We start from the raw sequence: 27068 nt of genomic DNA on the forward strand, positions 1-27068 counted from the left end.
ATATTGTTTTTTGTGCACTCCAAAGCCAAAACATACCATTTATAGAGTACATAAAGGAGAAGGAAAGGACAGGGTACAGGATATAGTGTTACAGTCATAGCTAAGGTGTAGAGAAAGATCAGCTTGATATATGGTAGGTCCATTCAAAAGTCTGATGGCAGCAGGGAAGAAGCTGTTCTTGAGGCGGTTGGTACATGATCGCAGCCATCTATATCTTTTTCCCGACGGTAGAAGGTGGGAGAGAGTATGTCCAGGGTGTGTGGGATCCTTAATTATGCTGGCTGCTTTTCTGAGGCAACGGGAAGTGTAGACAGAGTCAATGGATGGGAGGCTGGTTTGCGTGATGGACTGGGCTACATTCACAACCCTTTGTATTACTTGCGGTCTTGGTCAGAGTAGGAGCCACACCAAGCTGTGATACAACAGGAAAGGATGCTCACTATGGTGCATCTGTAAAAATTGGTGAGAGCCGTAGCGGACATGTCGAATTTCCTTAGCCTCCTGAGAAGTCGAGGCATTGATAGGCTTTCTTAACTGTAACATCAGCGTGGAGGGGCCAGGCTAGGTTGTTGGTGATCTGGGCACCTAGAAGCTACTTGTTGTGATTTGCGAATGTGTACCCCGGATGCATTTTTTTTCCTCTACCCGTTTGGATACTTGCTATCCAATAAGTAGCTTCTTTATTCTTCCTCCCGACGTACACCAATGTAATAGTATCGATATCAACATTTATTTGCCAACTACATGCCCGTTCTGCAAGTTTGCAAATGTCCCCATCCTTTGTATCAACTACAACAGACTGAATTAGCCCAAGTTGGTTTACATCTAATTTTTAATCAATTTTTAAACAAGAAATGAAAACTCCTTACTCACCCGCAGGTAATTCAAAGTAGGTATCCAGCAGGATTTCATGGAATGTTGGATTTTTTGCACCATAAATTTCATCTCCATTTGTAAGAACTTCAGAATTCAAAATCCACCAAATCCCAGGCCCTTCCTAATAAAATATATGCACAACTTTACAAATCAGGAGACTATTTGTGAACTTTTCTTCAAAAAACAGTTCATATAGGAAAAGCAAAGGAATCAGGCTTGTAGATAGCAAAATATTATTTTATAAAAAGCTTTTAAAATGCCTACACCATCTCAATCATGCAAATTCACAGAAAAATTTGCTTGTGTAATCCTAAAGAAGTGACATCATGGTGGTACAGTGGTTAGCACTGCTGCCTCACAGCGCCTGGGAACCAGGTTCAATTCCCCGGCTTGGGTCACTGTCTGTGCGGAGTCTACACATTCTCCCCGTGTCTGCGTGGGTTTCCTCCGGGTGCTCTGGTTTCCTCCCACAGTCCGAAAGATGTGCTGGTTAGGTACATTGGCCATGCTAAATTCTCCCTCGGTGTACCTGAACAGGCACCGGAGTGTGGCGACTAGGGGACTTTCACAGTAACTTCATTGCAGTGTTAATGTAAGCCTACTTGTGATACTGATAAATAAACTTTAAAAACTTAATTCTAAATATAAAGTATGTATGACTTTGTCATTGGCTATGATAGCTGGTTTTATCCACTTGGTTCGAGCACTTTTCTCCTGCAGTTTAGGATTGTTTTTAGAACTATCTCCCTTCTCAAAGCTGTTGTTCTTATTACTTTTCAATTCCATTCTGCTACAGAGGTGGAAAGTAGAGGGGCTGTTCAATTTATTGTACTTTTGTACCATGCTATCAATCCAATAAGTGATTTACAGACTGTTAAATCCAATTAAATGCTAATAAATTGAGTTACAAATGCACAACAATATGTCTGAAGTTTGTAGTTTGTGCATAAGGAAAGATCTGACATATCTCTTTGTAAGAATGCATTTGATTGATGGGGCCTAATTCAAATGTTGAGTAAGGATTTGTTTTCCCTGAACAACAATATTCAGTTTGGTTTTCTCTTTTCAGAATGCCAGATATATTCTATTAGTGCCTCATGCATATTTATAACTAATGATAGAGAAACCAATTGCCACAAATACAATAAAGTGTTCCAGGATGGAATTACCATTTCGGTTGTCTTCATTGACTAAAAAAAACATACAATGGAACAAAGTTTATTTGTACCATCAAAGTAACATGCTGCTGATTAAATAAAGAAATGAAAGCAGTTTTTATTTTTAAAGCTGCTGTACTCAATTGTTCAATCTTAATAGCCAACACCTCTTCATAGTTTTCATTTTCTTTTCTAAAGTTTATTTATTATTGTCACAAGTAGGCTTACATTAACACTGCAATGAAGTTACTGTGAAAATCCCCTAGTCGCCACACTCCGGCGCCTGTTCGGGTAGAGAGAGAGAGAGAATTGAGCATGGCCAATGCACCTAACCAGTACGTCTTTCAGACTGTGGGAGGAAACCGGAGCACCCGGAGGAAACCCACAAAGACATAGGAAGAACGTGAAGGCTCCACACGGACAGTGACCCAAGCCGAGAATTGAACCCGGGTCCCTGGCGCTGTGAGGCTACAGTGTTAACCACTGTGCCACCTTGCCGCCTGTACAGTACTTGTTAGTTCTACTTCAATAAAAAATAAATAAAATAAAATGATTTGTTTGCTTTCTTATTCTGTATGTGAAGGTAACTGAGGGAATTATAGAGATTATCGAGCTGCAGGTTGAAGGATGGCATTTCGCAAATTCAGCAGGGACATTTGGACAAATTAGAGAAAATGGTAAGATTAGAGACAAAATTCTTTGAATTGGTCACTTTAGGGGGAAAATATGTGACACACGGTAAGACGTAGCCCTGGGTGACATGGTGGCACTGTGGTTAGCACTGCTGCTTCACAACGCCAGGGGCCCAGGTTCAATTCCAACCTCAGGTGATTGTCTGTGTGGAGTTTGCACGTTCTCCCCGTGTCAGCGTGGGTTTCCTCCGGGTGCTCTGGTTTCCTCCCACAGTCCAAAGATGTACAGGCTAGGTAGATTGGCCATGGTAAGTTGACCCTCAGTGTCCAAAGACGTGTAGATTAGGTGGATTAAGTCATGATAAATGCATGGGGGTATTAGGATAGGATGGGGGAGTGGACCCAGGTAAAATACTCTTTTGGAGAGTGGGTGTATACTCAATGGGTCGAATGGCCTCCTTCTGCGCTGTTGAGATTCTATGGTTAGTAGACTGTTCTGATAATTCCTACTTCTCCAAAGTAAATTAACAAGAATAACAGATGAATATAATATTACACCGAAGATTTTTCTTTATCAGAAAGCAGGGATCATTGATACAATGGATCAAGGTGCACAATTTTGGAGTGAAGAAGGCACAAATTTCTCAGACTATGTACTAACTCAGGCAGAGTTAGCTAGTTGATAAGGAGGCTTAGCTTCAAGAGGAAAACTGCAACTTCACTGAATCAGCTCTCCACAGTCACTGCAATGCTCCCAAAGCCATTCCAGAAATCTGTAAGGGGCATCGCAGCACTTTGCTTATCTCCTGAACCCCAAATACATGTTTCCAGCACAAAGAAAGATTCCAAGATATTGTGAAAAGTTTACTGAATGTGCACTATAGGTTAGGTGGATTAGTAGTGGTAAATGCACAGGGTTACTGGGATAGGCTGGGCCTGGGTAAAATGCTGTAAAATAGTCATAGAGGTTTACAGCATGGAAACAGGCCCTTCGACCCAACTTGTTCATGCCGCCCCTTTTTCTTTTAAACCCCTAAACTAGTCCCAATTGCCTGCATTTGGCCCATATCCCTCTATACCCATCTTACCCATGTAACTGTCTAAACGATTTTTAAAAGACAAAATTGTACCCACCACTACTACTACCTCTGGCAGCTTGTTCCAGACACTCACCACCCTCTGTGTGAAAAAATTGCTCCTCTGGACCCTATTGTATCTCTCCCCTCTCACCTTAAACCTAGTTTTAGACTCCCCTACCTTTGGGAAAAGATATTGACTATCTAATAGTGTGTGTGTGTTTTGTTTGCATGTGTCTTGTGTGTGTCCAATAAGTGCAATATTCCAACTTCCATAGAATCATAGAATCACTGCAGGAGGAGGCTATTCGGCCCATCGAGCCTGCACTGATAATAATTCCACACAGGCCCTATCCCTGTAACCCCACGTATTTACCCTATTAATCCCCCTGACACCAAGGGGCAATTTAGCAAGGCCAATCCACATGACCAGCACACCTTTGGACTGTGGAAGGAATCCAGAGCACCCAGAGGAAACCCATACAGACACGGGGAAAATGTGCAAACACCACACAGACAGTCACCCAAAGCTGAGATTGAACCCGGGTCCCTGGAAGCAGTGCTAAACACTGGGAACCTTGCTGCCCTTAGATTACAAATAAAGGGAAGAATTTAATGCCCTCCACCATGGCAAATTTATGGTGAAGGGAGACATTTAATCAGGCCAGAGGGAGCCATGGGTGTACAAGGAAGAGTTGCAAGCCTCTGATTGGCCAGTAGCTCTCAGTGGGTCGGACTTCCCCCACCCAGTTATTGCTCCCATAGATAACAACACTATCGTGGTCAGATCAGGTCATCTGTTTCTGTGACGTTGATACTTGGCTAAATGTTAACCAGGGCACAAGGGATAACTCCCCTGCTCTTCTTCAAAAATAGTACCATGGGATCTTTTAAATCTACCTGCGATGAAAGACAAAATACAGCACCTCAGACAGTGCAGCACTGCCTTGATACTGCATTGAAGTATCAGTCTTGATTTTCTTTTGTGCTCAAGTCCTGGACATAGCAACTAAGAGCAGGAGTAGGAGTGGGACTTGAACCCACCGCCTCAAAATGCAAAAACTAGTCGTTCCTCAATTAGGTTAAAATAAAACTTACCTCAGTTGCGTGTTCGATTTTTTTGAGTGGAATCCATACAGTGCCCAGGTGGGTGTCCCATATCAAGCCTTTGTCCCACACTTCAACAACAAGACCCTTCCTCAAATCATTTATTTCACTGTAAGAGAAATATAGTTTTCCTAAATTGAGTACATATAGTGCAGGTCACATTAGCAATTATTGTTCATTGGTTGATCAGTTGCCTTTTGAAGAGAGGAGAGGGTGGCACGGTGGCACAGTGGTTAGCACTGCTGCCTCACAGCGCCAGGGACCCGGGTTCGATTCCCAGCTTGGGTCACTGTTTGTGCGGAGTCTGCACGTTCTCCTCGTGTCCGCGTGGGTTTCCTCCGGGTGCTCCGGTTTCCTCCCACACTCCAAAGATGTGCAGGTTAGGTGGATTGGCCATGCTAAATTGCTCCTTAGTGTCAGGGGGATTAGCTGGGGTAAATGTATGGGGTTATGGGGATAGGGCCTGGGTGGGATTGTGGTCGGTGCAGACTCAATTGGCCAAATGGCCTCCTTCTGCACTGTAGAATTCTATGATTCTATGAGTACATAGACAGGTACCCGAGTGTTAATAATTCTGAAAGTCTCTTGTTACGGGGAACAGAGTCAGGCAAAATTAATTAGCAATTTCCCCTATTAGACCATAAGGAAAAATAATGAAGGGAGATTTTTGCATATCTATTATAGGAAAAATTACATTTAACAATGAAGTTGCTGTGAAAATCCCCTAGTGGCCACACTCCGACACCTGTTCGGGTACACGGAGGGAGAATTTAGCACCTAACCAGCACGTCTTTCGTACTGTGGGAGGAAACTGGAGCACCTAGAAGAAACCCACACAGACACGGGGTGACCATGCAAACTCCGCACAGACAGTGATCTAAGCCAGGAATCAAACCCGGGTCCCTGGTGCTGCCAAACACTGTGCCACCGTGTTGCCCAAGGAAAACTTAAATCATGTAAATACGCTATATAATTATCAGTTTAATTATCAGATAGCCTAATCATCCATCATTATCCTATTGTACTTAGCTACTTTTCAAAATTTTAAACAATGAATGAAGGAAGTGTTTTCTGTATTGATCAAGGCATGTGTAATATATTGTTATAGTGATGGACCGAATGATGTGATCATTTAATATTTACTACCGAGGCTGGCCTGGCATAAAGCCTGTTTTAGGTCGGTTTACTCGTTCAGGGAAAGCTAACATACAATCAGGGGGCAAGAGCTTTAGCCAATACTTCAAAAACTCAGACAAAGAAGGATATTGTCAGGATATACACTTTTCCAGATACTTTTGTGAGCTAGACTAATTGCAGACTAATTGTAGTGAATTCTATTTTGGAGAAGCCTTCTTAGCAAGTATTAGCTGGGCAACAATGCTAACTGAAATCATCAACACACTGTACTAAATAAGATGTCCACAGCCGACCTGAACCTTGTAATGAAGTCCCTTGATATCTATCTATCTATCTCTGCCAGTGGTGTATGACCTGAAGAAGCAGCAGGCAATCAATTAAGTGTTTTGTCCAGATTCTTATAAAGTCTTTATACAGCCTGCTAATAAAGCACATAAAGTCAGTGTGCAGGTTTAGCAAGCGACTGGGAAGGTAAATGGAATATTGGAAATCGTGGAGGCTGCTGCTTTAAATTTATTCAAGGCTGCATGAGATAGATTTTTATTTGACAAGGGAGACACGGGCTATGGGGAACAGACAGGAAAGTAGAGCTGGGACCACAGCCATGATCTTAAGAACATAAGAAATAGGAGGAGTAGGCCATCTAGCCCCTCGAGCCTGCCCCGCCATTCAATAAGATCATGGCTGATCTGAAGTGGATCAGTTCCACTTACCCGCCTGATCCCCATAACCCCTAATTCCCTTACCGATCAGGAATCCATCTATCCGTGATTTAAACATATTCAACGAGGTAGCCTCCACCACTTCAGTGGGCAGAGAATTCCAGAGATTCACCACCCTCTGAGAGAAGACGTCCCTCCTCAACTGTGTGCTAAACTGACCCCCCTTTATTTTGAGGCTGTGCCCTCTAGTTCTAGCTTCCTTTCTAAGTGGAAAGAATCTCTCCACCTCTACCCTATCCAGCCCCTTCATTATCTTATAGGTCTCTATAAGATCCCCCCTCAGCCTTCTAAATTCCAACGAGTACAAACCCAATCTTCTCAGTCTCTCCTCATAATCAACACCCCTCATCTCTGGTATCAACCTGGTGAGCCTTCTCTGCACTCCCTCCAAGGCCAATATATCCTTCTGCAAATAAGGGGACCAATACTGCACACAGTATTCCAGCTGCGGCCTCACCAATGCCCTGTACAGATGCAGCAAGACATCTCTGCTTTTATATTCTATCCCCCTTGCGATATAGGCCAACATCACATTTGCCTTCTTGATCACCTGTTGCACCTGCAGACTGGGTTTTTGCATCTCATGCACAAGGACCCCCAGGTCCCTTTGCACAGTAGCATTTTTTTCCATTTAGATAATAATCCAATTAGCTATTATTTCCTCCAAAGTGAATAACCTCGCATTTGTCAACGTTATACTCCATCTGCCAGATCCTCGCCCACTCACTCAGCCTGTCCAAATCTCTCTGCAGACCTTCTACGCCCTCCACACGATTCACTTTTCCACTTATCTTTGTGTCGTCTGCAAACTTTGTTACCCTACACACAGTCCCCTCCTCCAGATCGTCTATATAAATGGTAAATAGTTGAGGCCCCAGTACCGATCCCTGCGGCATGCCACTAGTTACCATCTGCCAACCAGAAAAGCACCCATTTATTCCGACTCTCTGCTTCCTGTCGGATAGCCAACCCCCAACTCCGTGTGACCCAATCTTCTTCAGCAACCTTTTGTGAGGCACCTTATCAAACGCCTTTTGGAAATCCAAAAACACCGCATCCACCAGTTCCCCTTCGTCAACCGCACTAGTCACATCTTCATAAAAATCCAACAAGTTCGTCAAGCACGACTTTCCCCTCATGAATCCATGCTGCGTCTGCTTAATCGAACCATTCTTATCCAGATGGCCTGCTATTTCTTCTTTAATGATGGATTCCAGCATTTTCCCAACTTATTGAATGATGGAGCACACACACCCTAAGGGCCGAGTGATCTGCTTCTGTTGCTAAGTTCCATGTTCCTTTAAGATGCTATTTTCTGCTTTATTTTACTATTGTTAATAAAATACGATCCTGTTAAAGATTTCTAGCCAATCAAGTCAAAATCGGGGCTCGTTCATAGGAATTTTGTCACTGTATGATCCAACGGTGATATTGAGAAGATTGTATATTAAACAGGTAACCACTAAGCATGAAAATGGCCATGTCATATCTGTAATATATTGTCTGGTGATGTAATTAACATGCACAGCAATACATGGGCAGCACGGTGGCACAGTGGTTAGCGCTGCTGCTTCACAGCGCCAGGGACCCGGGTTTGATTCCCGGCTTGGGTCACTGCCTGTGTGGAGTTTGCACATTCTCCCCGTGTCTGCGTGGGTTTCCTCTGGGTGCTCCGGTTTCCTCCCACAGTCCAAAGATGTGCAGGTTAGGTGGATTGGCCTTGCTAAATTGGCCTTTAGTGTCATGGGGACTAGCAGGGTAAATGCATGGGGTTAAGGGGATAGGGCCTGGGCGAGATTGTAGCCAGTGCAGACTCGATGGGACGAATGGCCTCCTTCTGCACTGTAGGATTCTATGATTCTATTCTATGATACATTTAACATACACCACCATATAATATTAGTCCACTTTTTTGTCTTCAAGTTAATGATGCGGGTAAGACAGGAACATTTCTGCAGATGCTGCAGTTCTTCCCGGATTTTGAATAATATTCAGACAAAATAGCTCTGTGCGCATGTGGCTCACGTATGCACATCAAAATCCCTGTCTGAGTAATCTACCTGGAGACAATATTCTCTTACCAAAGAATATGAAATTGTCAGCATTCACTATACGAGTGCTCAGCATTCAGAGAGACAGGTCGGCCTTTCAGAATCAAAGCAAACTGTTGCAGTGGATGCTGTCATCTGTGATCAAGAAGCTTTGAGGGGGAAAATACTTACCATCTCCAGAAGGCTTGCAAGGAAACTGCACAATGTAAACAATTCTAATCCATTTAACAGCAAGTCACTGTAAGCACATTGCAGAAGGAGAATGCAGAGAATTCTTGCTACAACCTATAATTTAAATGCCCATGTTTTGGCACAGGGCTCTGCATTCCTACTATGCCAATGTATGTGCCCTGTGGTATCAAACATCCAGCCAACACGAGACTAAATTTCCATAAGGTGGATGATTGCTGGGTTCCTATCGCCAAATATTACACGTCAGGGGCGGCACAGTGGTTAACACTGCTGCCTCACAATGCCAGGGACCCGGGTTTGATTCCAGCCTTGGGTGACTGTGTGGAGTTTCCATGTTTTCCCCGTGTAGGTGTGAGTTTCCTCCGGGTGCTACGGTTTCCTCCCACAGTCCAAAGATGTGCAGGTTAGATGGATTAGCCATGGTAAATGCGCAAGGTTGCAGGGATAGGGTGGAGGAGAGGGCCTGGGTGGGATGCTCTTTCAGAGAGTCAGTGTGGACCCGATGGGCCAAATGGCCTCTTTCTGCGCTGTAGGGATTGTATAGCTGTATGGTTTAAGCGGCCCTTTGCTAAGTGGGGTGTAAAGACAATTCAGATTGGAATGATCCTCGATATCTGTACCACATGCTTCCTTCAATCCTTCTCCTTTCTAAGCCAGCAGATAGTGAAGGCTGACATGTGGGTAAGCATTGGTCCGAGTTAAGTTTGTTTCCATTATAATTCCCTCAACTAACATGCACCGACGGCAGCTGATTGAACAATTAAAATATGAATAGTTTCAGAGGTGAAGCCCAAGGACAACATGAAATAAACAACAAAATCAACATTACTAAAAAATCAATATGGCCATTTTTCTAAGATTTCACAGATTCCACTGAAGTTACTGTGGAAGATTGGCAGAAGCATTCTGGAGATTTTAGTCCACACAGGCTTTTAAAATTTACATTTCACAATCTTCCTGTCCAGCTTTCCCAGTTAAAAAACTCGGCTGTATCACATTTATAAAAATCTGCTGGAAATAAATTATAAAACTTTATATCCGAATGCTGCAGTTTTACTGCCACTTTCAAATCAACTCAGGTAAAGGCCAATGCTAAGATGGCAACCTAACGCACGAGTCTCATTCCAATTTAGTTCTCATGTACTTTAATGTCACAGAGGGTAAGTTATCCAGGAGATCACACTGAGTCCAGCCTGGTTTGAGGTTGGTTTTTTTAATCTTAAAAAACATCGCAGCTTGCCTTTGCCACTTTATCCAACTCAGCACTCGAAACTGAAAGCAGCCTAGTTCACTTGCAAAGTGGCTAGCAGAGGATGTCAGTGACACATATAACCATGGACGTGCAGAGCAACCTTCCGGCAGGCACCATCCAAGTTGCAGCACACAGCATCACTTCCCTCTCGCCAACCCTGTTCACACTTTCCCACCAGAGACTAGTTCTATGGTACAACAGCAGCCTTCACCCACATCAGCCCCATGCCGATACAATAAGATGGATTAGCAATAAAATATTGGTAGCTTACAACATGTAATCTTGTTCCCAGCAGGGTTCATTTCCTCGTCTGGTCACTGTGGTGCTTCTCAAATTTTGAACTTTCAGAGTTACATATGTATTAAATTTGTCTGGAAAATGAAAAGAAATATTAATTGCATTACATTGTAAAAGCATTCTTCCGTATGTCATTGCGCAATGTGCTAAAAGGTTATCAAATCCTCAGTGTGTTCACAAAAATGAAAGATAAGGGAAGTAATTAAACCACGTCATGTTCTTTTTAGGATCAGAGGTTGCTATTTTGAAGAGTTGCGATGTGCGACAAAAGAACAAAGTTAACATGTCACCTCAGTGGCCTTTCATGTGTTTCCCTCTCCACAGATGCTGCCTGACCTGCTGAGTATTACCAACAATTTCTGTTTTATTTCAGATCTCCAGTATTTTTTGTGTGTCAAAATGTATTGAATCGGGTTAGAGATGCATATATTGGTTCTAATACTACCTTGCCCTTTCAGCATAGTGTATTCAACACCAAATATGCACCTTTTGTTCTGTGGACTTTTCAGGTGTAATAGTGGGTTAGTTGCTATACTCTGGTATCTGCTCAAAATTCATTTATTAGTTTCACATCTAAACAGGCGAGAGAATAGGCATGTTGCTCCTAGGCATACAAGAACAGGTCAGAGGCTAGGAATACTGCGGCGAGTAACTCGCCTCCTGACTCCCCAAAGCCTACCCACCATCTACAAGGCACAAGTCAGGAGTGTGATGGAATACTCCCCACTTGCCTGGATGGATGCGGCTCCAACAACACTCAAGAAGCTTGACACCATCCAGGACAAAGCAGCCCGTTTGACTGGCACCACATCTACAAACATCCACCCTCTCCACCACCAAGGCTCAGTAGCAGCAGTGTATACTATCTACAAGATGCACTGCAGCAATTCACCAAAGATCCTTAGATAGCACCTTCCAAACCCACGGCCACTTCCATCTAGAAGGACAAGGGCAGCAGATGCATGGGAACACCACCACCTGCAAGTACCCCTCCAACCCACTCACCATCCTGACTTGGAAATATATCGCCGTTCCTTCGCAGTCGCTGGGTCAATTCCCTCTCTAACAGCATTGTTGGTCAATCCACAGAACATGGACTGCAGCGATTCAAGAAGGCAGCTCACCACCACCTTCTCAAGGGCAACTAGGGATGGGTAATAAATGCTGGCCAAGCCAGTAATGCCCATGTCCCACAAATGAATTTAAAAAATGGTCTAAGGATCTACCACCTGACTGATGGGGCGAGATTCCCCAGTCTCCCGCCAGAGAATTCCGGCCATGATGTCAGCACTATATCATTATTTGTCTCATACATTAATATAGCCCATCTGTTAACCTGTTAAACTACACGTTTAGTGTAAAGAAATGTCCCAAGGCACTTTGTAGGAAAACTCTATAAACAAAGTATGACACTAAGCCACATAAGGAAATATTAAGTCAAATGACCAAAAGCTTGTTCAACGAGATAGGTTTTAAGCAGTATCTTAAAGGAGGAAAGAGAGGTGGAGAGGTGAAGAGGTGAAGAGCTGCAGGAAGGGCTTTCCAGAGCATGCTGCAGCAATTAAAATTGGAGATGCTCACAAGGCCAGACTTAAAGGGCTGGAGGAGATTGTATGGCGAGGCAATGTTCTATTAATTACACTGTTATGATTTACTGGCAATTACATTGTTAAACGGGGATGGGTATTTGTATATCTATAAATGGTGATAAGATTTAGTTTTATTGATGAACTCAAAATAGTATAAATGGGGAAAACTGGGACACTGGTGGTGTGGAGTAGTGTTGACTGTGAACTAAGTCAATAAACTCTCTCCAGAAAGGAAAGCCGGTGTGTTCTTGTTTTAACTTCACCAACCAGGACACAGGTAACATGAGGGATTTGTTTAGTTTATTTATTATTGTCACAAGTGGGCTTACATGTAGTGAAATTATTGTGAGAATCCCCAGGTCGCCACACTCCGGCGCCTGTTCGGGTACACTGAGGGAGAATTTAACATAGCCAATGCACCTAACCAGCACGTCTTCCAGATTGAAAGGGGGGAACTGGAGCACCTGGAGGAAACCCATGCAGACACGGGGAGAATGTGCCGACTCCGCACAGACAGTGACCCAAGCCAAAATCGAACCCAGGTCCTCGGCGCTGTGAGGCAGCAGTGCTAACCACTGTGCCACCGTGCCGCCCACATTTTGTAAAGAAGGGTGAGAATGTGAACAATGAGAATATCCAAATATAGCTTCACTCAGTTTCAGCGAGGGCAAAGACAGATGTGAAATATTAGGTGCATTCAAAACTCAATTTAATATTGCAAAGAACAATGCAAGAAAGGCAAACATGAAGAACAACTGTTTACATAGGAAAGGTAAACCCATTGATTTTCCATCATGTTTACTATCCTTTATTAGACCCTCAACAATTTTATAATTTAACCAATTCCAGAGAAGCAACTTGGTGGTGTTGCATTGCATTCCTGATATCGTGATTAAAATAATGAGACGCTGTGAACTGTTTAGTTAGTGGGATCTTAACAAAGCCACTTTGAAATTTTTAGTGCTTCAATCACTGTTCTGCCCAGATTAGTGATCAATGGTATTTGCTACCAAATAAACCTGTTGGACTATAACCTGGTGTTGTGAAACTTCTTACTACGCAGATTAGTGATTGCAGGGGACAATATACAATTTCAACTACAATCTTAATGCACAGAATCCATACAGTACAGGAGGAGGCCATTTGGCCCATTGAGCCTGCATCGACAACAATCCCACCCAGGCCCTTTCCCCATAACCCTATGTATTTACCCTGCTAGTCCCCCTGACACTAAGGGGCAATTGTGCATGGCCACCCGCACATCTTTGGACATTTCACAGTTTATTTGAAAATGTATTATTCACAGAATCAAAGTATTTCTCATGTCCTCAGTTTGTTGCATGTATTTGTGTCCAAGTCCTATCATCCTATTTGGTCTGTTTTTATGTGTATGTTTTTCCTAATGTGACTTATTAATTTTCCATCATTTGCATTACCTGCAAAATAAGTGTGTTAAGTGACCATCCACTGACATAACAACAGCCATCTCTAGATTAGAGTTCTATAAAGGTGAAGTAAGGCGTGTGTTATGATGGCCACAGGGGATTGTCACTAGATCTCCCTTGGGCCTCCTAGAATACGAGCTCCCCGGAATAGGCGAGTGGAGGCTCGCCCAATTGGGAAAGAGCAGCTGGGGAGTTTAAAACCAGCTGGCTCCACTCTGACCAGCAGTCGATAGACTTGGGACCGATCTGCACTCTGTAGCAGCTCATCGGCATTCCGAGCACATTGTAAATAAAGTGTGATTGGTGACAGAAGACCGGTCTTGGTAAGATTATAACACACACCTTGCTTCACCTTTATAGAACTCTATCTAGAGATGGCTGTTATTATCTCAGTGGATGGTCACTCAACACACTTATTTTACATGTAATGTCAATGATGGAAAATTAATAAGTCACATTAGGAAAAACATGTACATAAAAACAGACCAAATAGGATGATAGGATTTGGGCACTAATACAAGAATGAACTGAGGACATGAGAAATACTTTGATTCTATGAATAATACATTTTCAAATAAATTGTGAAATACGTTAAGATTGCTGAAATTAAATCTTGTATATTATCCTTTGCAGTCACTGATCAGTGTAAAATGAAATGTGAATATTATTGTGATCAAAACTAAACGAAGGATGAATACCAGCTAGTATGCATCAATATGCATGGTAGCACAGTGGTTAGCACTGCTGCTTCACAACTCCAGGGACCTGGGTTCAATTCCCGGCTTGGGTCACTGTCTGTGTAGAGTTTGCACATTCTCTTCGTGTCTGTGTTGGTTTCCTCCGGGTGCTCCGGTTTCCTCCCACAGTCCAAAGATGTGCGGGTTAGGTTGATTGGCCATGCTAAAATTGCCCTTAGTGTTCTGAGATGCATAGGTTAGAGGGATTAGTGGGTAAATATATAGAGATATGGGGGTAGGGCCTGGGTGGGATTGTGGTTGGTGCAGACTCGATGGGCCGAATGGCCTCTTTCTGTGCTGTAGGGTTTCTATGAATATATGATGGTTTGTAATAAACTGTTCTTAGTGTGTAATTTGCCCCTATTGGCTGTTGCATGGAACAGATAGAAGGACCAGACAATGAAGGAAGATGAGACAGAAAGCCCACTTTATTAAGAATTCGGGTGGAACATACACGTTTACATATCTATATGGTGAGGTTGCTGGGAGTATATATTTTAGCAGTGTCCCAATCAGTTGAGGCAAAATGCTGTACTGTCAAAAATTGACCTTGTTACGTTGATAAGGTGGCACATTGGTTAGCACTGTTGCCTCACAGCGCCAAATTAATTCCAGCCTTCTCCGAGTGTCTGTGTGGAGTTTGCACGTTCTCCCCGTGTCTGCGTGGGTTTCCTCCGGGTGCTCCGGTTTCCTCCCACAATCCAAAGATGTGCAGGTTAGGTGGATTGGCTATGCTGAATTGTCCTTTAGTATCCCAAGATGTGTAAGTTAGGGGGATTAGCGGGGTAAATACTTGGGGTTACGGGGATAAGGCCTGGGTAAGGTGCTCTGTCAGAGAGTCGGGGCGTGCAGACTCGATGGGCTGAATTGCTTCTTTCTGCACTATCGGGATTCTATGACGCCAAAGTGTCAACTTTCAGAATGTGAGTTAGTTTTTAGCTGATGAACACCACCTAAGAAATTATTGCTTCCCTCTCAATTCAAAGAAAACAACAGTATCAAGGCGCTTTTAGCAGAAAGCAAGTGAGAGTCATTCAACTTCAAAACTGAAGGAGTAAATAAATGGAACGATATTAAAGAAAAGAGTAACATTCCACTTAAAAAAACTGAAATAGGGTGTGGGAAGAGAAAGTGACCTGAGAGTTCCAATGCAGGATTGGGTTTTCTAATGATGATTAATGAAGGGTTTGTGTTTGGAAAGCGCCTTCATAACCTCGGGACATCCCAACATTATTTACAGCCAATTAAATGTAACAGTCAACTTGTGCGTAGCAAGTTCCCCCAGTCAGCAATAAACTAATGACCAGATAATAACAGCAATAAAACAAAACAAACCTGAAATGGATGCAGTAATTGTATTTAATATCAATTAAAACCAATTGGAATTGTATTAATATCAATCAAAACCATCAACAACTAACATTTAAAATTTTAATCACAATTTTTTTTAAAAATTGTGCAAAAGCCCCAAAAAGAATTACTGCTCAATTTAATTCCACTTCCACGTTTGAACTTTTTGAAACCAAATGCTCACATTTCTGGAAGACTGGTTTTCTGTTCCGCCTTTCCGATGATGTTATTTTCCAACAAGTAATGTTTTATTTAGTCTGAAATCCATTTCGGCAAACTTGCTTCAGATTTGCTGTGCAGCCAATTCACGTCTAACATGAACTGATCTGTGCCTTGACAATTAGTGGTTTAGACCGATGAGGAACAATGTTCTGCTCTATCTGAGCTGGTCAGTTAAGCCTAATGGGATTTATCACCACCCAGTCAAATCTGCCTTCCTCGTTGAATTGACAACCATGCCACTGCTACTGAATTGATCACCCAGATGCTATCAGTGCTCACTACTTTAAAAAAAAAGACGGTCAGGAAGGCAGACAACTCTCAAGGGCGATTAAGAATGGGCAATAAACGCTGGCCCAGCTAGTGATGCCCACATCCTGTGAAAAATATGAAAAGTTGTAAATTGTTTACCACTTGCCGGTTGGCTCAGATGGTTAGAGTGCGGTGCTAATAACGCCAAGTTCAATCCCCATATTGGCCATAAGCATTTACCTGGGCTTATATCCTCGTTCTTATTTCAGGGCGGCACGGTGACAGAGTGGTTAGCACTGCTGCCTCACAGCGCTAGGGACCCGGGTTCAATTCCCGGCTTGGGCCACTGTCTGTGCCAAGTCTGTACGTTCTCCCTGCGTCTGCATGGGTTTCCTCCAGGTGCTCCAGTTTCCTCCCACAGTCCGAAAGACGTGCTGGTTAGGGTGCATTGGCTGTGCTAAATTCTCCCTCAGTGTACCCAAACAGGTGCTGCAGGGTGGCGACTAGGGGATTTTCACAGTAACTTCATTGCAGCGTTAATGTAAGCCTACTTGTGATACTAATAAATAAACTTTAAACTCGTTTGATTTTTTTTACAGGTCCCAATAGTAGATCCTCATTGAAATGTGCACATTTTGGCCACAAGGTGTCACCAAATCATGTTCTCAGAAGGCTACATTTGAAACGTAAAACAGTGCAATCTATCAGGGATGCATTTTGAAAATTATTTCCAAAGAAATCTATCTTGTAGCTTACTGCCGGTTTCCCACAGGATACCTCTTGCGCCTTGTTTCAGATCCATGATCAATTGCCTCAGATCAATGATCCAAACTGCTGTCCTCTAACCGGAGTCGGATGGGCCTCAGGCCAGAGCAGACATGTCTGAAGGAATATCAACTGATCACTGCGACTGCAGACAGGTCCCCCACAACTTTGTAACCAGTGTGTCAGCTCCCCACTCAATAGAGAATCTTTATGGTCAGCAATCAATTGGTGGCACAGTGGTTAGCACTGCTGCCTCGCACTCCAAGGCTCAATTCCAGCCTTGGGTAACTATCTGTGTGGAGTTTGCACCTCCTCCCCCCCCCCGGGTTCAATTCCCGGCTTGGGCCACTGTCTGTGCCAAGTCTGCACGTTCTCCCTGTGTCTGCGTGGGATTCCTCCGGGTGCTCCAGTTTCCTCCCACACTCCAAAGATGTGCGGGTTAGGTGGATTGGCCATGGTAAACTGCCCCTCAGTGAACAAAGATGTGCAGGTTAGGGTGGATTAGACATTGTAAATGTGTGCAGTTACGGTGATAGGACGGGGGTGGACCTGGATAAGATGTCCTTTCAGAGAGTCGGTGCAAACTCGATGGGCCGTGGCTCCTTCTGTACTGTAGGGATTTTGTGAATTCTGTGAATTTTTGGCACTGTGGGTCCCACTTTCACCAGTGCATAATGGTGGCAATAACAATACAGTATTTGTGCATTACAATTTAGGGGCTAAGGAGGTCCAACAGCTGGGATTCCTAGCTGGTAACATCTCCCCTACCATCAGCATGGGAGTGAGCGTCTATTACAAAGAGTGCCCACCTCGCATCATCCCACCCCTTCAGAACTTTTACAACATTTAAAAAAAGGGAGTGAAATATGGCAGAATCATGTTTCCCCACCCTCATCCAATTTGAGTTACATAAATGCCTTCCCCAGCCAAGGGATTTTGAGGTTGCTCTATTCATCATTGCAAATCCAACTACTTCAACTGATCCAAGAGAGGATAATGAATATTGCTGGGCATCAATCCTAATCTTGCTTTCCCTTTGTGGGAAAGTCCAGGAGCTGAGGGCATGACCTTAGAGTAAGAAGTCACTCATTTAAGACAGAGATAAGGAGGAATTCTGTTCTATGTTCTATGTTCTATGAATTACTTCTCTCAGAGGGTAGTGAATCTGTGGAATTCTTTGCCGCAGAGGATTTTAGAGGCCAGGTCGTTTAGTATGTTCAAGGCTGAGATAGATTTTAATCAGTAAGGGAGTCAAGGGTTATGGGGATAAGGTAGGAAAAAGGAGTTGAGGATTATATCAGGTGAATGGCAGAGCAGACTCGATGGGCCGAATGGCCTACTTCTGCTCCTACGTCTTTTAATAAACAACGCCTTGGTATATGTCCCAATCCAGCTCTCCTTCGATGGCCTTACTTCATAACACACTACGAATGAAAGTTTGCCGAATTATACAGAATATTGTCCCAAGAACACCACCCAAAGAGCAACAACGCTTAAGAACATCCAAACTGAATGCCCTTCCATTTTTCCTGCTTATAGTTTATGTCAGAGATGCACATACATCACTTGCATGATGCTAACATGGCAAATACCGAATGCTGTATGATGCATTGTCACAGGTACGATGCAACACCTGCATTCCTCCAGACATGATTTTTGTTACTTTCAAAGTGATATATTAGGGTGGAGGAGCAGCTTGTAGTTTTCCCCCTGACTTAGTATCCAAAACAAAAATGAAAACTTAATAAATGGAAATTTCTAAAACCGATTATCCCATCTCACAAGTATTCTCAGTCCTGGAATGCAATTTCTGACCTTTATCAATCCCATTCCAGCCCAAATATGATCACTTCATTCATCAAAGATCCATAGATAGCACTTTCCAAACCCACAACAACTTCCATCGAGAAGAAGGACAATGGTAGCAGATACATGGGAACACCACCACCTGCAAGTTCCCTTCCAAGCCGCTCACCATCCTGACTTGGAAATGTATCACCGTTCCTTCGCAGTCGCTGGGTCAAAATCCTGAAATTCCCTCCCTGACGGCATTGTGGGTCAACCCACAGCGTGTGGACAGCAGCGATTCAAGAAGGCAGCTCACCACCACCTTCTCAAGGGCTATTCAGGATGAGCAATAAATGCTTGTCCCATGAATGAATAAGGAAAACATTTCACTCATTATTTTATACTACAACAAATGTAATGAAGCTAAAAAGGATAATGGGATCGAGATAGCTCAAGCTGATTACTGTTGGTGTCCATGAAGCATTGCTGATTCCAGGGCACTGCATGAAGTCACCAAGGTTTAACATATCACTATTGAAAAGGGCCAAGGATGGAGTCCTGGGTGTATCCCAGACAAGGAAGCCAAATCCGACTCCACTAAACCATGGATGGGACAGTGGTACAGTGATTTAGATTTGATTTGATTTATTATTGTCACATGTATAAGTATACAGTGAAAAGTATAGTTTCTTATGCACTATACAGACAAAGCATATCGTTCATAGAGAAGGAAATGAGAGTGCAGACTGTAGTGTTACAGTTATAGCTAGGGTGTAGAGAAAGATCAACTTAATGCAAGGTAGTCAAAAGACTGATGGCAGCAGGGAAGAAGCTGTTCTTGTGTTGGTTGGTACGTGACTTTTGTACCTTTTTCCCAACAGAAGAAGGTGGAAGAGAGAATGTCCGGGGTGTGTAGGGTCCTTAATTATGCTGGCTGCTTTGATGAAGCAGTGGGAAGTGTAGACAGAGTCAATGGATGGGAGGCTAGTTTGCGTGATGGATTGGGCGACATTCACAACCTTTTGTAGTTTCTTGCGGTCTTGAGCAGAGCAGGAGCCATACCAAGCTGTGATACAACCAGAAAGAATGCTTTTTATAATACATCTGTAAGAGTTGGTGAGTGGTTGGCATTGCTGCCTCACAGCACCAAAGACCCAGGTTCAATTCTTGGCTTGGGTCACTGTCTGTGCGGAGTCTGCACATTCTCCCCGTGTCTGCATGGGTTTCCTCCGGGTGCTCCGGTTTCCTCCCACAGTCTGAAAGACGTGCTGGTTAGGTGCATTGGCCATGCTAAATTCTCCCTCGGTGTACCCGAACAGGCACCAGAGTGTGGCGAGTAGGGGATTTTCACAGTAAATTCATTGCAGTGTTAATGCAAGCCTAGTTGTGACACAATAAAATAAACTAATAAATAGACTAAACCAATAAACGAAAACACCGGTAATTCTAAAGCATCTATGTTACCAAAATTAAACTAGAAGCAATAACCAATGCCATTCTGGACTGACATGTGTCAAGGAACGCAAGTGTTTTATTGTTTTCTATGACTTAAGTGTTTTAATATCTGAGGTTAGTGTGTTTTCTTTTCTTCTGTGATTTGTCCCAATTTAAATGATTTGCAGCAGCAAGCTTTTAAGAATTTAAAAATCAAGATTATAAACTAGCATACATTTGACCAGCGGTTTAAACGTGACCTCTTACACACACCATCACACAAAGATACACAAAGATTATATCCAGATATATATTATTCTATACACTATTTCATCTGGAATTACTTCAGTCTTTTTCGTAGCAGGCCTGTAGTTTCTAGGATGAACTGACACATTAGCTGGACTGGAGCAGAGAATTCTCAATAAGCTGTTAGGCTTCTTAAAGCTGAATTTCAAGGAAGGTCAACTCCCAGGTGAATTTTCAAGGAAAACTGTATATTACCTTGGCTGTGTAGTTGGCCTGCAGCTGGTTTGATGGCTTAGGTGGTGTTTCCGATGGTCTTAGTTTGAGAACATCTTCTGCTGTTATATTTTTAAAATCAGGTAATAAACATTTTTTAAAAATTCGATTATGGGACTTGGCTTTGTTGGCTGAGCCAACATTTATTTCCCATCCCTAGTTGCCTGAGGGCAGTTGAGAGTCAACCACATTGCTGTGACTCTGGTGTCACATGTAGGCCAGACCAGGCAAGGACGGCAGATTTCCCTCCCTAGTGAACCAGATGGGTTTTTCCGACAATCGCCAATGGTTTCATGGTCATCAGTAGCTTTTTAATTCCGGAGTTTTTTTTATTGAATTCAAATTCCACTACCTGCCATGGTGAGATTTGAACCCGGGTCCCCAGAACATTAGCTGAGTTTCTGGATTAATAGCCCAGCAATAATACCTCTAGACCATCGCCTCCCCTGAGGTAGGCAACAGCCACTTTCAACAGCTTTTGGTGTTCACTTTTTAAAAAATATATAGAGTTAAAGTTTGTTATATCTTCATTCCCGAACTGGGCATGACGCAAGTAAAAAAAGATAAATGATATTTTCCCAAAGCTTTTGCAAAACTGATTTGAGTCACCCATCATGAACTCCTCCTCAGCTGAAAATCTATTTGGATGTGCTATCGAAGAAACGCTTGGAAAATTCTGAATTAAGCGGTAAATCGGACACATAAAATTTCCTATATGGTATTGTAAATCTCCAAAAACCCCTCGCTGGAGAATAACCCTGTGTCAGGAACTTGGCATTTTAACTGGAGTAGTTTAAAGAGAGCCACTCAACTACCCATTCATGTTTGAACAAAGAGCAATAAAGCTAGAAGTAGTGTAGCAGGGTAGGGCAAAGGGGAGCACAAAGAGAAGCAGTTCGAGGGTAAGATTGTAAATCTCTGTAAAACTAAAATTCTTGGGGGTGATATTACCAAAAAAATTCTAAGTGCTGAATGAGCATTAAAACGGGAGAGAATCGCACCAATGTTTTGGGGGAGTTCTCCATCGCAATCGTACGGCACTTAGAAAAAAAAGAGCCCAGATGTGATTCTCGCCAGGAGGGCAGAGCCTAATCTCACAGGAAGCCGGCTGCTGAACACTAGGGGCGCCATTGCACAGGCTCCCCGATTTCCTAGTGTACTGTGTGCACAATGTATGCAGTGCACCTGGAGATCTACTGTCACCCCACCCTCCAGCTCTCTCCACATCACCACCCGCCCCCCCCCCCAACCCACCCCAGTCCCCACCCCGGACATTGCCACCCCTACCCACTCACCCCAATTGCTGCCCCGGATATCGCAAAACCACACCCCACCCATCGCCGCCCTGGACATCACCACTCCCCAACATGCCCCGCCCCGATCATCGCCCTGGCTCACCCCCACCTTCCCCGATGCAGAGTACTCCTTCCCTACCCCTCCTCTATAGAGCTGCCCCCTGCCCTACCCGTCATGGCCCCGCCCCTTCAGAGGCTTGCCCCTTCAAGCCATGCCCCCCTCAGGCTTTACCCCCTTGGCACTGCTCCATGCCTGTTGGGCAGTGCCAGGGTGCCAGGCTGGTAATGCCATCCTGGGACTGCCCAATGGGCACTGCCTGGCCCTGTCCCTGACCACCCGGGGGCCCCAAGGGCCTCCGGTCCCACCGGCAAGGCCATCATCTTTGCTCCCCATTGGTGGGGACCATCTGCAGAAGGAGGCCATTCGGCCCATCAATCCTGCGCTGACAACAATCCCACCCAGGCCCTATCCTCATAACCCCACATATTTACTCTGCTAATCCCCCTGACACTAAGGGGCAATTTATCATGGCCAATCAACCTAGCCCACACATCTTTGTTATATTAAACATAAAAGTGCATTTTCAAGTCTTTGCTGAGTTATGCTAATAGATGAACAGTGCAGGTACAAATCAAATTCAATATGATTTATTTATTACTGTTTTTGGGCAAACCCATTTGAAAGTATTTCTTTTGGAGTTATTGTGCAACTATATCTCCGACCATTAAAAGCTAAATGCATAAGTTAATTTATTCCCCAAAGGCACAAGTGCATATTTCAAATAGAATTAGTCATATTCTGAATAATGTTGATCTGCATCTGCACTTGGCGCAATGCCACCAGTCAAATATTGAACGTTTTAAAATCAATGAGAAGTTCGTATTCCAGCTTGAAGACTTCCACTGCCAAACAAACTGGATTCACGATAAGTTTTATCAGCGAAAGACTCCACATTTACTTTATGTTACAACAGTTTTCATCAATTTTAGTTCATATTTTGTCTGAAACAAAAAGGAAGGCCTTAAAAAAGGACAGTAGTGTGGCACGGTGGTTAGCACTGCTGTCTCACAGCTCCAGGGACCTGGGTTCGATTCCCGGCTCGGGTCACTGACTGTGTGGAGTTTGCATGTTCTCACCGTGTCTGCGTGGGTTTCCTCCGGGTGCTCCGGTTTCCTCCCACAGTCCAAAGATGTGCGGGTTAGGTGGATTAGGCCATGCTGAATTGCCCCTTAGTGTCCCGGGATGCATAGGTTAGAGGGATTAATGGGGCAAATATGTGGGGTTACGGGGATAGGGCCTGGGTGGGATTGTTGTGGGTGCAGACTCGATGGGCAGAGTGGCCTCCTTCTGCACTGTGGGGATCCTGTGATCCCTGTGAAGTGAACTACCAGATAAGTTTAATATTTCTTAATTCTTAAATGTTAAAGAGTTGGAGTACATTGGAATACTAAACACTTAAGTGGTTACTGATGGACTCACATCCAAATAAGGAATGATGCCCAGAGGAAACATAACTTAGGGAGTCGTAGATTCCCGCCAGTTTTATTCAGTCCATTAAAATGAGTGGATGGAAGATGGAGATACTGAGAAACCTGAAATGGCAAAAGACCCAAGACTCAAGAACCAAAATTAATGACAAGTATCAATTTATTTATTCCGGCTTGTGAAATCAGTTACGACAAAGCTGATTTTATAACAAAGCTAGGCGTCGACCAGGGACAGGAGTAATGAGTGAAGCAGGTTTGTTGAGCAACTGGATGCCAACAGCAGAATTTCGGAGAGGTGGAGTAACTGGAAAGTGCGGGCCAGCTGGGAGAACAATAAATTAGTTGATGCTGCAAAGGAGCCTCAGCAGCAAGTGGATTGAGGGATGGTCCATGGTAGGTAATTTTAACAAAAATGGCAGTAAGCAGGCTTTGTGACAGAGAGGATGTGGGATGAAACCTTTGGGGTTAAATAAAAATTTGATGTTACAAACAGCCTCTTTTTGCCCATGCTAGATTCTCCCTCAGTGTACCTGAACAAGCGCCAGAGTGTGGCGACTAGGGGGTTTACACAGTAGCCCCATTGCAGTGTTAAGCCTACTTGTGACTAATAAATAAGCTTCCTAACTTACTTGGAGGTTTAGTCTCAAACAGTGGTGAGTGATGAGAGATTGGAACAGCATCGGCCTTTCATCCCCTCAAAACCGTTCCAACATTCAATTATAGAATCAGAGACTCCTACAGTGCAGAAGGAGGCCATTCGGCCCATCACGACTGCACTGACCACAATCCCAACCAGGCCCATCCCCACTCATCCACGCTAGCTAGTCCCCCTGACACTAAGGGTCAATTTAGTATGGCCAATCCACCTAACCCGCACATCTTTGGACTGTGGGAGGAAACCCATGCAGACATGGGGAGAACATGCAGACAGTGACTCAAGCCAGGAATTGAACCCGGGTCCCTGGCACTGTGAGGCAGTAGTGCTAACCACTGTGCCATCGTGCCGTCCAGATCATTTCTGATCTGTAGGTTAACTCCCTCTACTGGCCTTTAGTCCAAATTCCTTGATTTGTTGAGACAACATAAATCTATCACTCAGGGTTCAGGATTTCTCTACCAGAAGAACAACTTCCTCATTTCTTAATTCAACACCCTTGAGACAAAGGCCAATATCCCATTACCCTCTTTGATTACTTTTCGTGGCTATGCAAAAACATTTTAATGATTTGTGTATTTGGGCGCCTAAATCCCTTTGATTTTCCACAGCTCCTAGTTTATCGTAGAATCTCAATAGTGAAGTAGAGGCCATTCGGCCCATCAAGTCGACACCGATTCTCCGACAGGGTATCTTACCCAGGCCCTCTCCCCTACCCTATCCCCGTAACCAGTTAATTCCCCTAACCGACACATCTTTGGACACCATGGGGCAAGTTAGCATAGCCAATCCATCCAACCCACACATCTTTGGACCAATAAGACGAGATTCCGTTTTCTTAGATCCAAGATGGACGTCACATCACTTAAATATCAGCCCACTCATTGGGCGGAATTCTGTGGTGGGTTTGGTGGCAGGCGGAGGTGGAGAATCCAGTGGGAGCCAAATAGTTGGAAACCAGCCGACGCAAAAACAGTTTGAAATTCTCCCACTGGCAAGTCAACGGTGGGTCCTTTCTCCCACTGCCTGCAGGCGTGAAGTCCATTGGCATTTCAGAATTGCTCGCTAATAGAGCTGCTTATTGAAATCTTGTCATGCCTTCCAATCTTGTGTCATGCCAGCAGGAAATCACGTCAGCCTCAGACCAGAGTGTGTCCTCCAAGCAACCCCCACTCCAACAGACTAAAGCTCAACCAAGGTGAGGGGTGTGGGGGAGGACAAACACAAAGGGGGGGGGGGGGGGCAATGTGGAAGGAGGGCTGTGAAAGGGAGGTAGGTGAAGGCCGAGAGGGCACAATGGCAGGCAGAGGGACAAGGAGGTAAACGAAGATGAGGAACAATGGAAGGCAGAGGGAAGACAGAGGGCAGGGAAGCTGGACCTGACAGAGCTGCATGAAACAAAGGGATACCACATGGTTTACTGGAAGGGGTTGTACACAGACTCTAGAATATGGGTTGGGGGCACATTAGTGTGCCACTAATGGTTTGGACCAACACACGGAAGTCGGGGCTGGAGTGGTTTGGGAGGGTCACGGTTGTCTTGAATACACTTTGGGAATGAGAACGATGTCAAGATTCCCGTTTAAGTTCAGTGGCTGGCAGGCAGGAGTCACAGAGTGCAGACATTCCTCCTGTGAAATGGAAAGGAGTCACAGATGATCAGCAGTCCAGGTACTGTGTGAGTTTCACAGAGATAGGAGAAATGCACCAGCATGCAACAGCAGCAATCATTGGACGCATGGTGTGCCCCAACTGCACGGAGGGGCAAGAGCCGCCTGCTTCAAAGTGTGCACAGCTCAGTGTGCAGGGCTGTCCTATAGTCGACGCCCCTGGGCTTGGCTCTAAAGTGCACTGCAGAGGGAATGGTGATGGTCACTGGGTGCATCTGCAGCCTGCGGATAGGGAAGACATGAGGGAGGTTGTGTGTGGGGGCGGGGGGGGGGGGGGGGGGGGGACATCTCCAGATGGACTGGGTAGATGTTTACATGGGCCATGGGCTCACAGGTGATGGGATCGAGGGATGATGGGTGGGAATTTCCATCACAACAACGACAGCATGTAGTATTAGTGGAGAATAATAGGTAGCATTTGTACCTGCACATCATGAGTCTCCAGGTAAAACGGAGGCACACGGACAGTGAGGGAGGGTTGAACCCCATCCTGTCATAAAGGTGAAGCATCCCACCTGGAAGTCCTCGAACAATGGTGGGTTGCAAACTGAAGGAAGATTCTGTTTGGAAAGTGTATGGGGAAGTGTGGGAGGACCACTAAGCTGGGCTTTGGGGCTTCTACTTGGGGTGCACATTACCTGTTGGTGCCGCTACAGTGGACAGGATCCAGGTCAATTACACAGGACAGAACCTTGTTGCCCAGGAAACAAGAGCAATCCAATAACTTCATTCTGTGCTGTTAAAAGGATAGGCAGCACTCAATGTCCTCAGCACAAAGTTTCAACATCGACAGAGCAGAAAGTCTGAACGCAGCCTTGGAGAGTGAAGGCAATAGAGAAGGGGCCACGGGCTACACCATTACTGCCATCCCGTCAGAGAAGGGTAGTCATAGGTTAACAATGAATGCCATTCATCAGTAGCCAAACAGATTGCACACATTGACCCTGAGCAACTGAAAGGCCATCGTTACGCCAATTCAAAGAATGGAGTGCAGAGTTACTCTGGTTTAATCATTTCATTCACAACATATCGCCAGCAATCTCCGACCCAGACAGGCAGGCTGGGGAGAGTGATATGAGTGTGCTGCACAGGTGTTTAAATATGACGGCCAGACCTCCAAACTCACCAGCTGACAACAAGTGGGCAAATCAGCTCCGGACCGCCAGGTGATTCAGAGAGATGCTTGCGCATAATTAATGAAGCTTCAAGCACGGAATCGGGCGTGAGTTCCTGCCCTTCCGACCAGCGGGTACATCTCCACAGGGATCACCTGCCACTGCACTGAGAATAAAATGGAGGATTCCACCCATTAGGTGGAATTTTCACATCCCGCCTGCAGGCGCCTAAATCCCTTTGATTTTCC

The 27068-nt window shown here is 44.4% G+C and overlaps 1 protein-coding gene across 2 annotated transcripts in view; it reads right to left on the reverse strand.

The window, feature by feature from the left end:
* The window catches only part of unc13c (unc-13 homolog C (C. elegans)), a 640043-nt gene that overhangs the window by 565945 nt on the left and 47030 nt on the right, over window positions 1-27068 (reverse strand). For both annotated transcript variants that reach the window (XM_078241487.1, XM_078241486.1), the window contains exons 3-5: window positions 10474-10573; window positions 4840-4957; window positions 874-997 (exon numbers count right to left, since the gene is read on the reverse strand). In XM_078241487.1, coding sequence (XP_078097613.1) covers window positions 874-997; window positions 4840-4957; window positions 10474-10573 — 342 coding nt within the window. The remainder of the gene's footprint in view (window positions 1-873; window positions 998-4839; window positions 4958-10473; window positions 10574-27068) is intronic.

The sequence above is a fragment of the Mustelus asterias genome, chromosome 24 (assembly GCF_964213995.1).
Source record: "Mustelus asterias chromosome 24, sMusAst1.hap1.1, whole genome shotgun sequence".
In the NCBI taxonomy this organism is placed as follows: domain Eukaryota; kingdom Metazoa; phylum Chordata; class Chondrichthyes; order Carcharhiniformes; family Triakidae; genus Mustelus; species Mustelus asterias.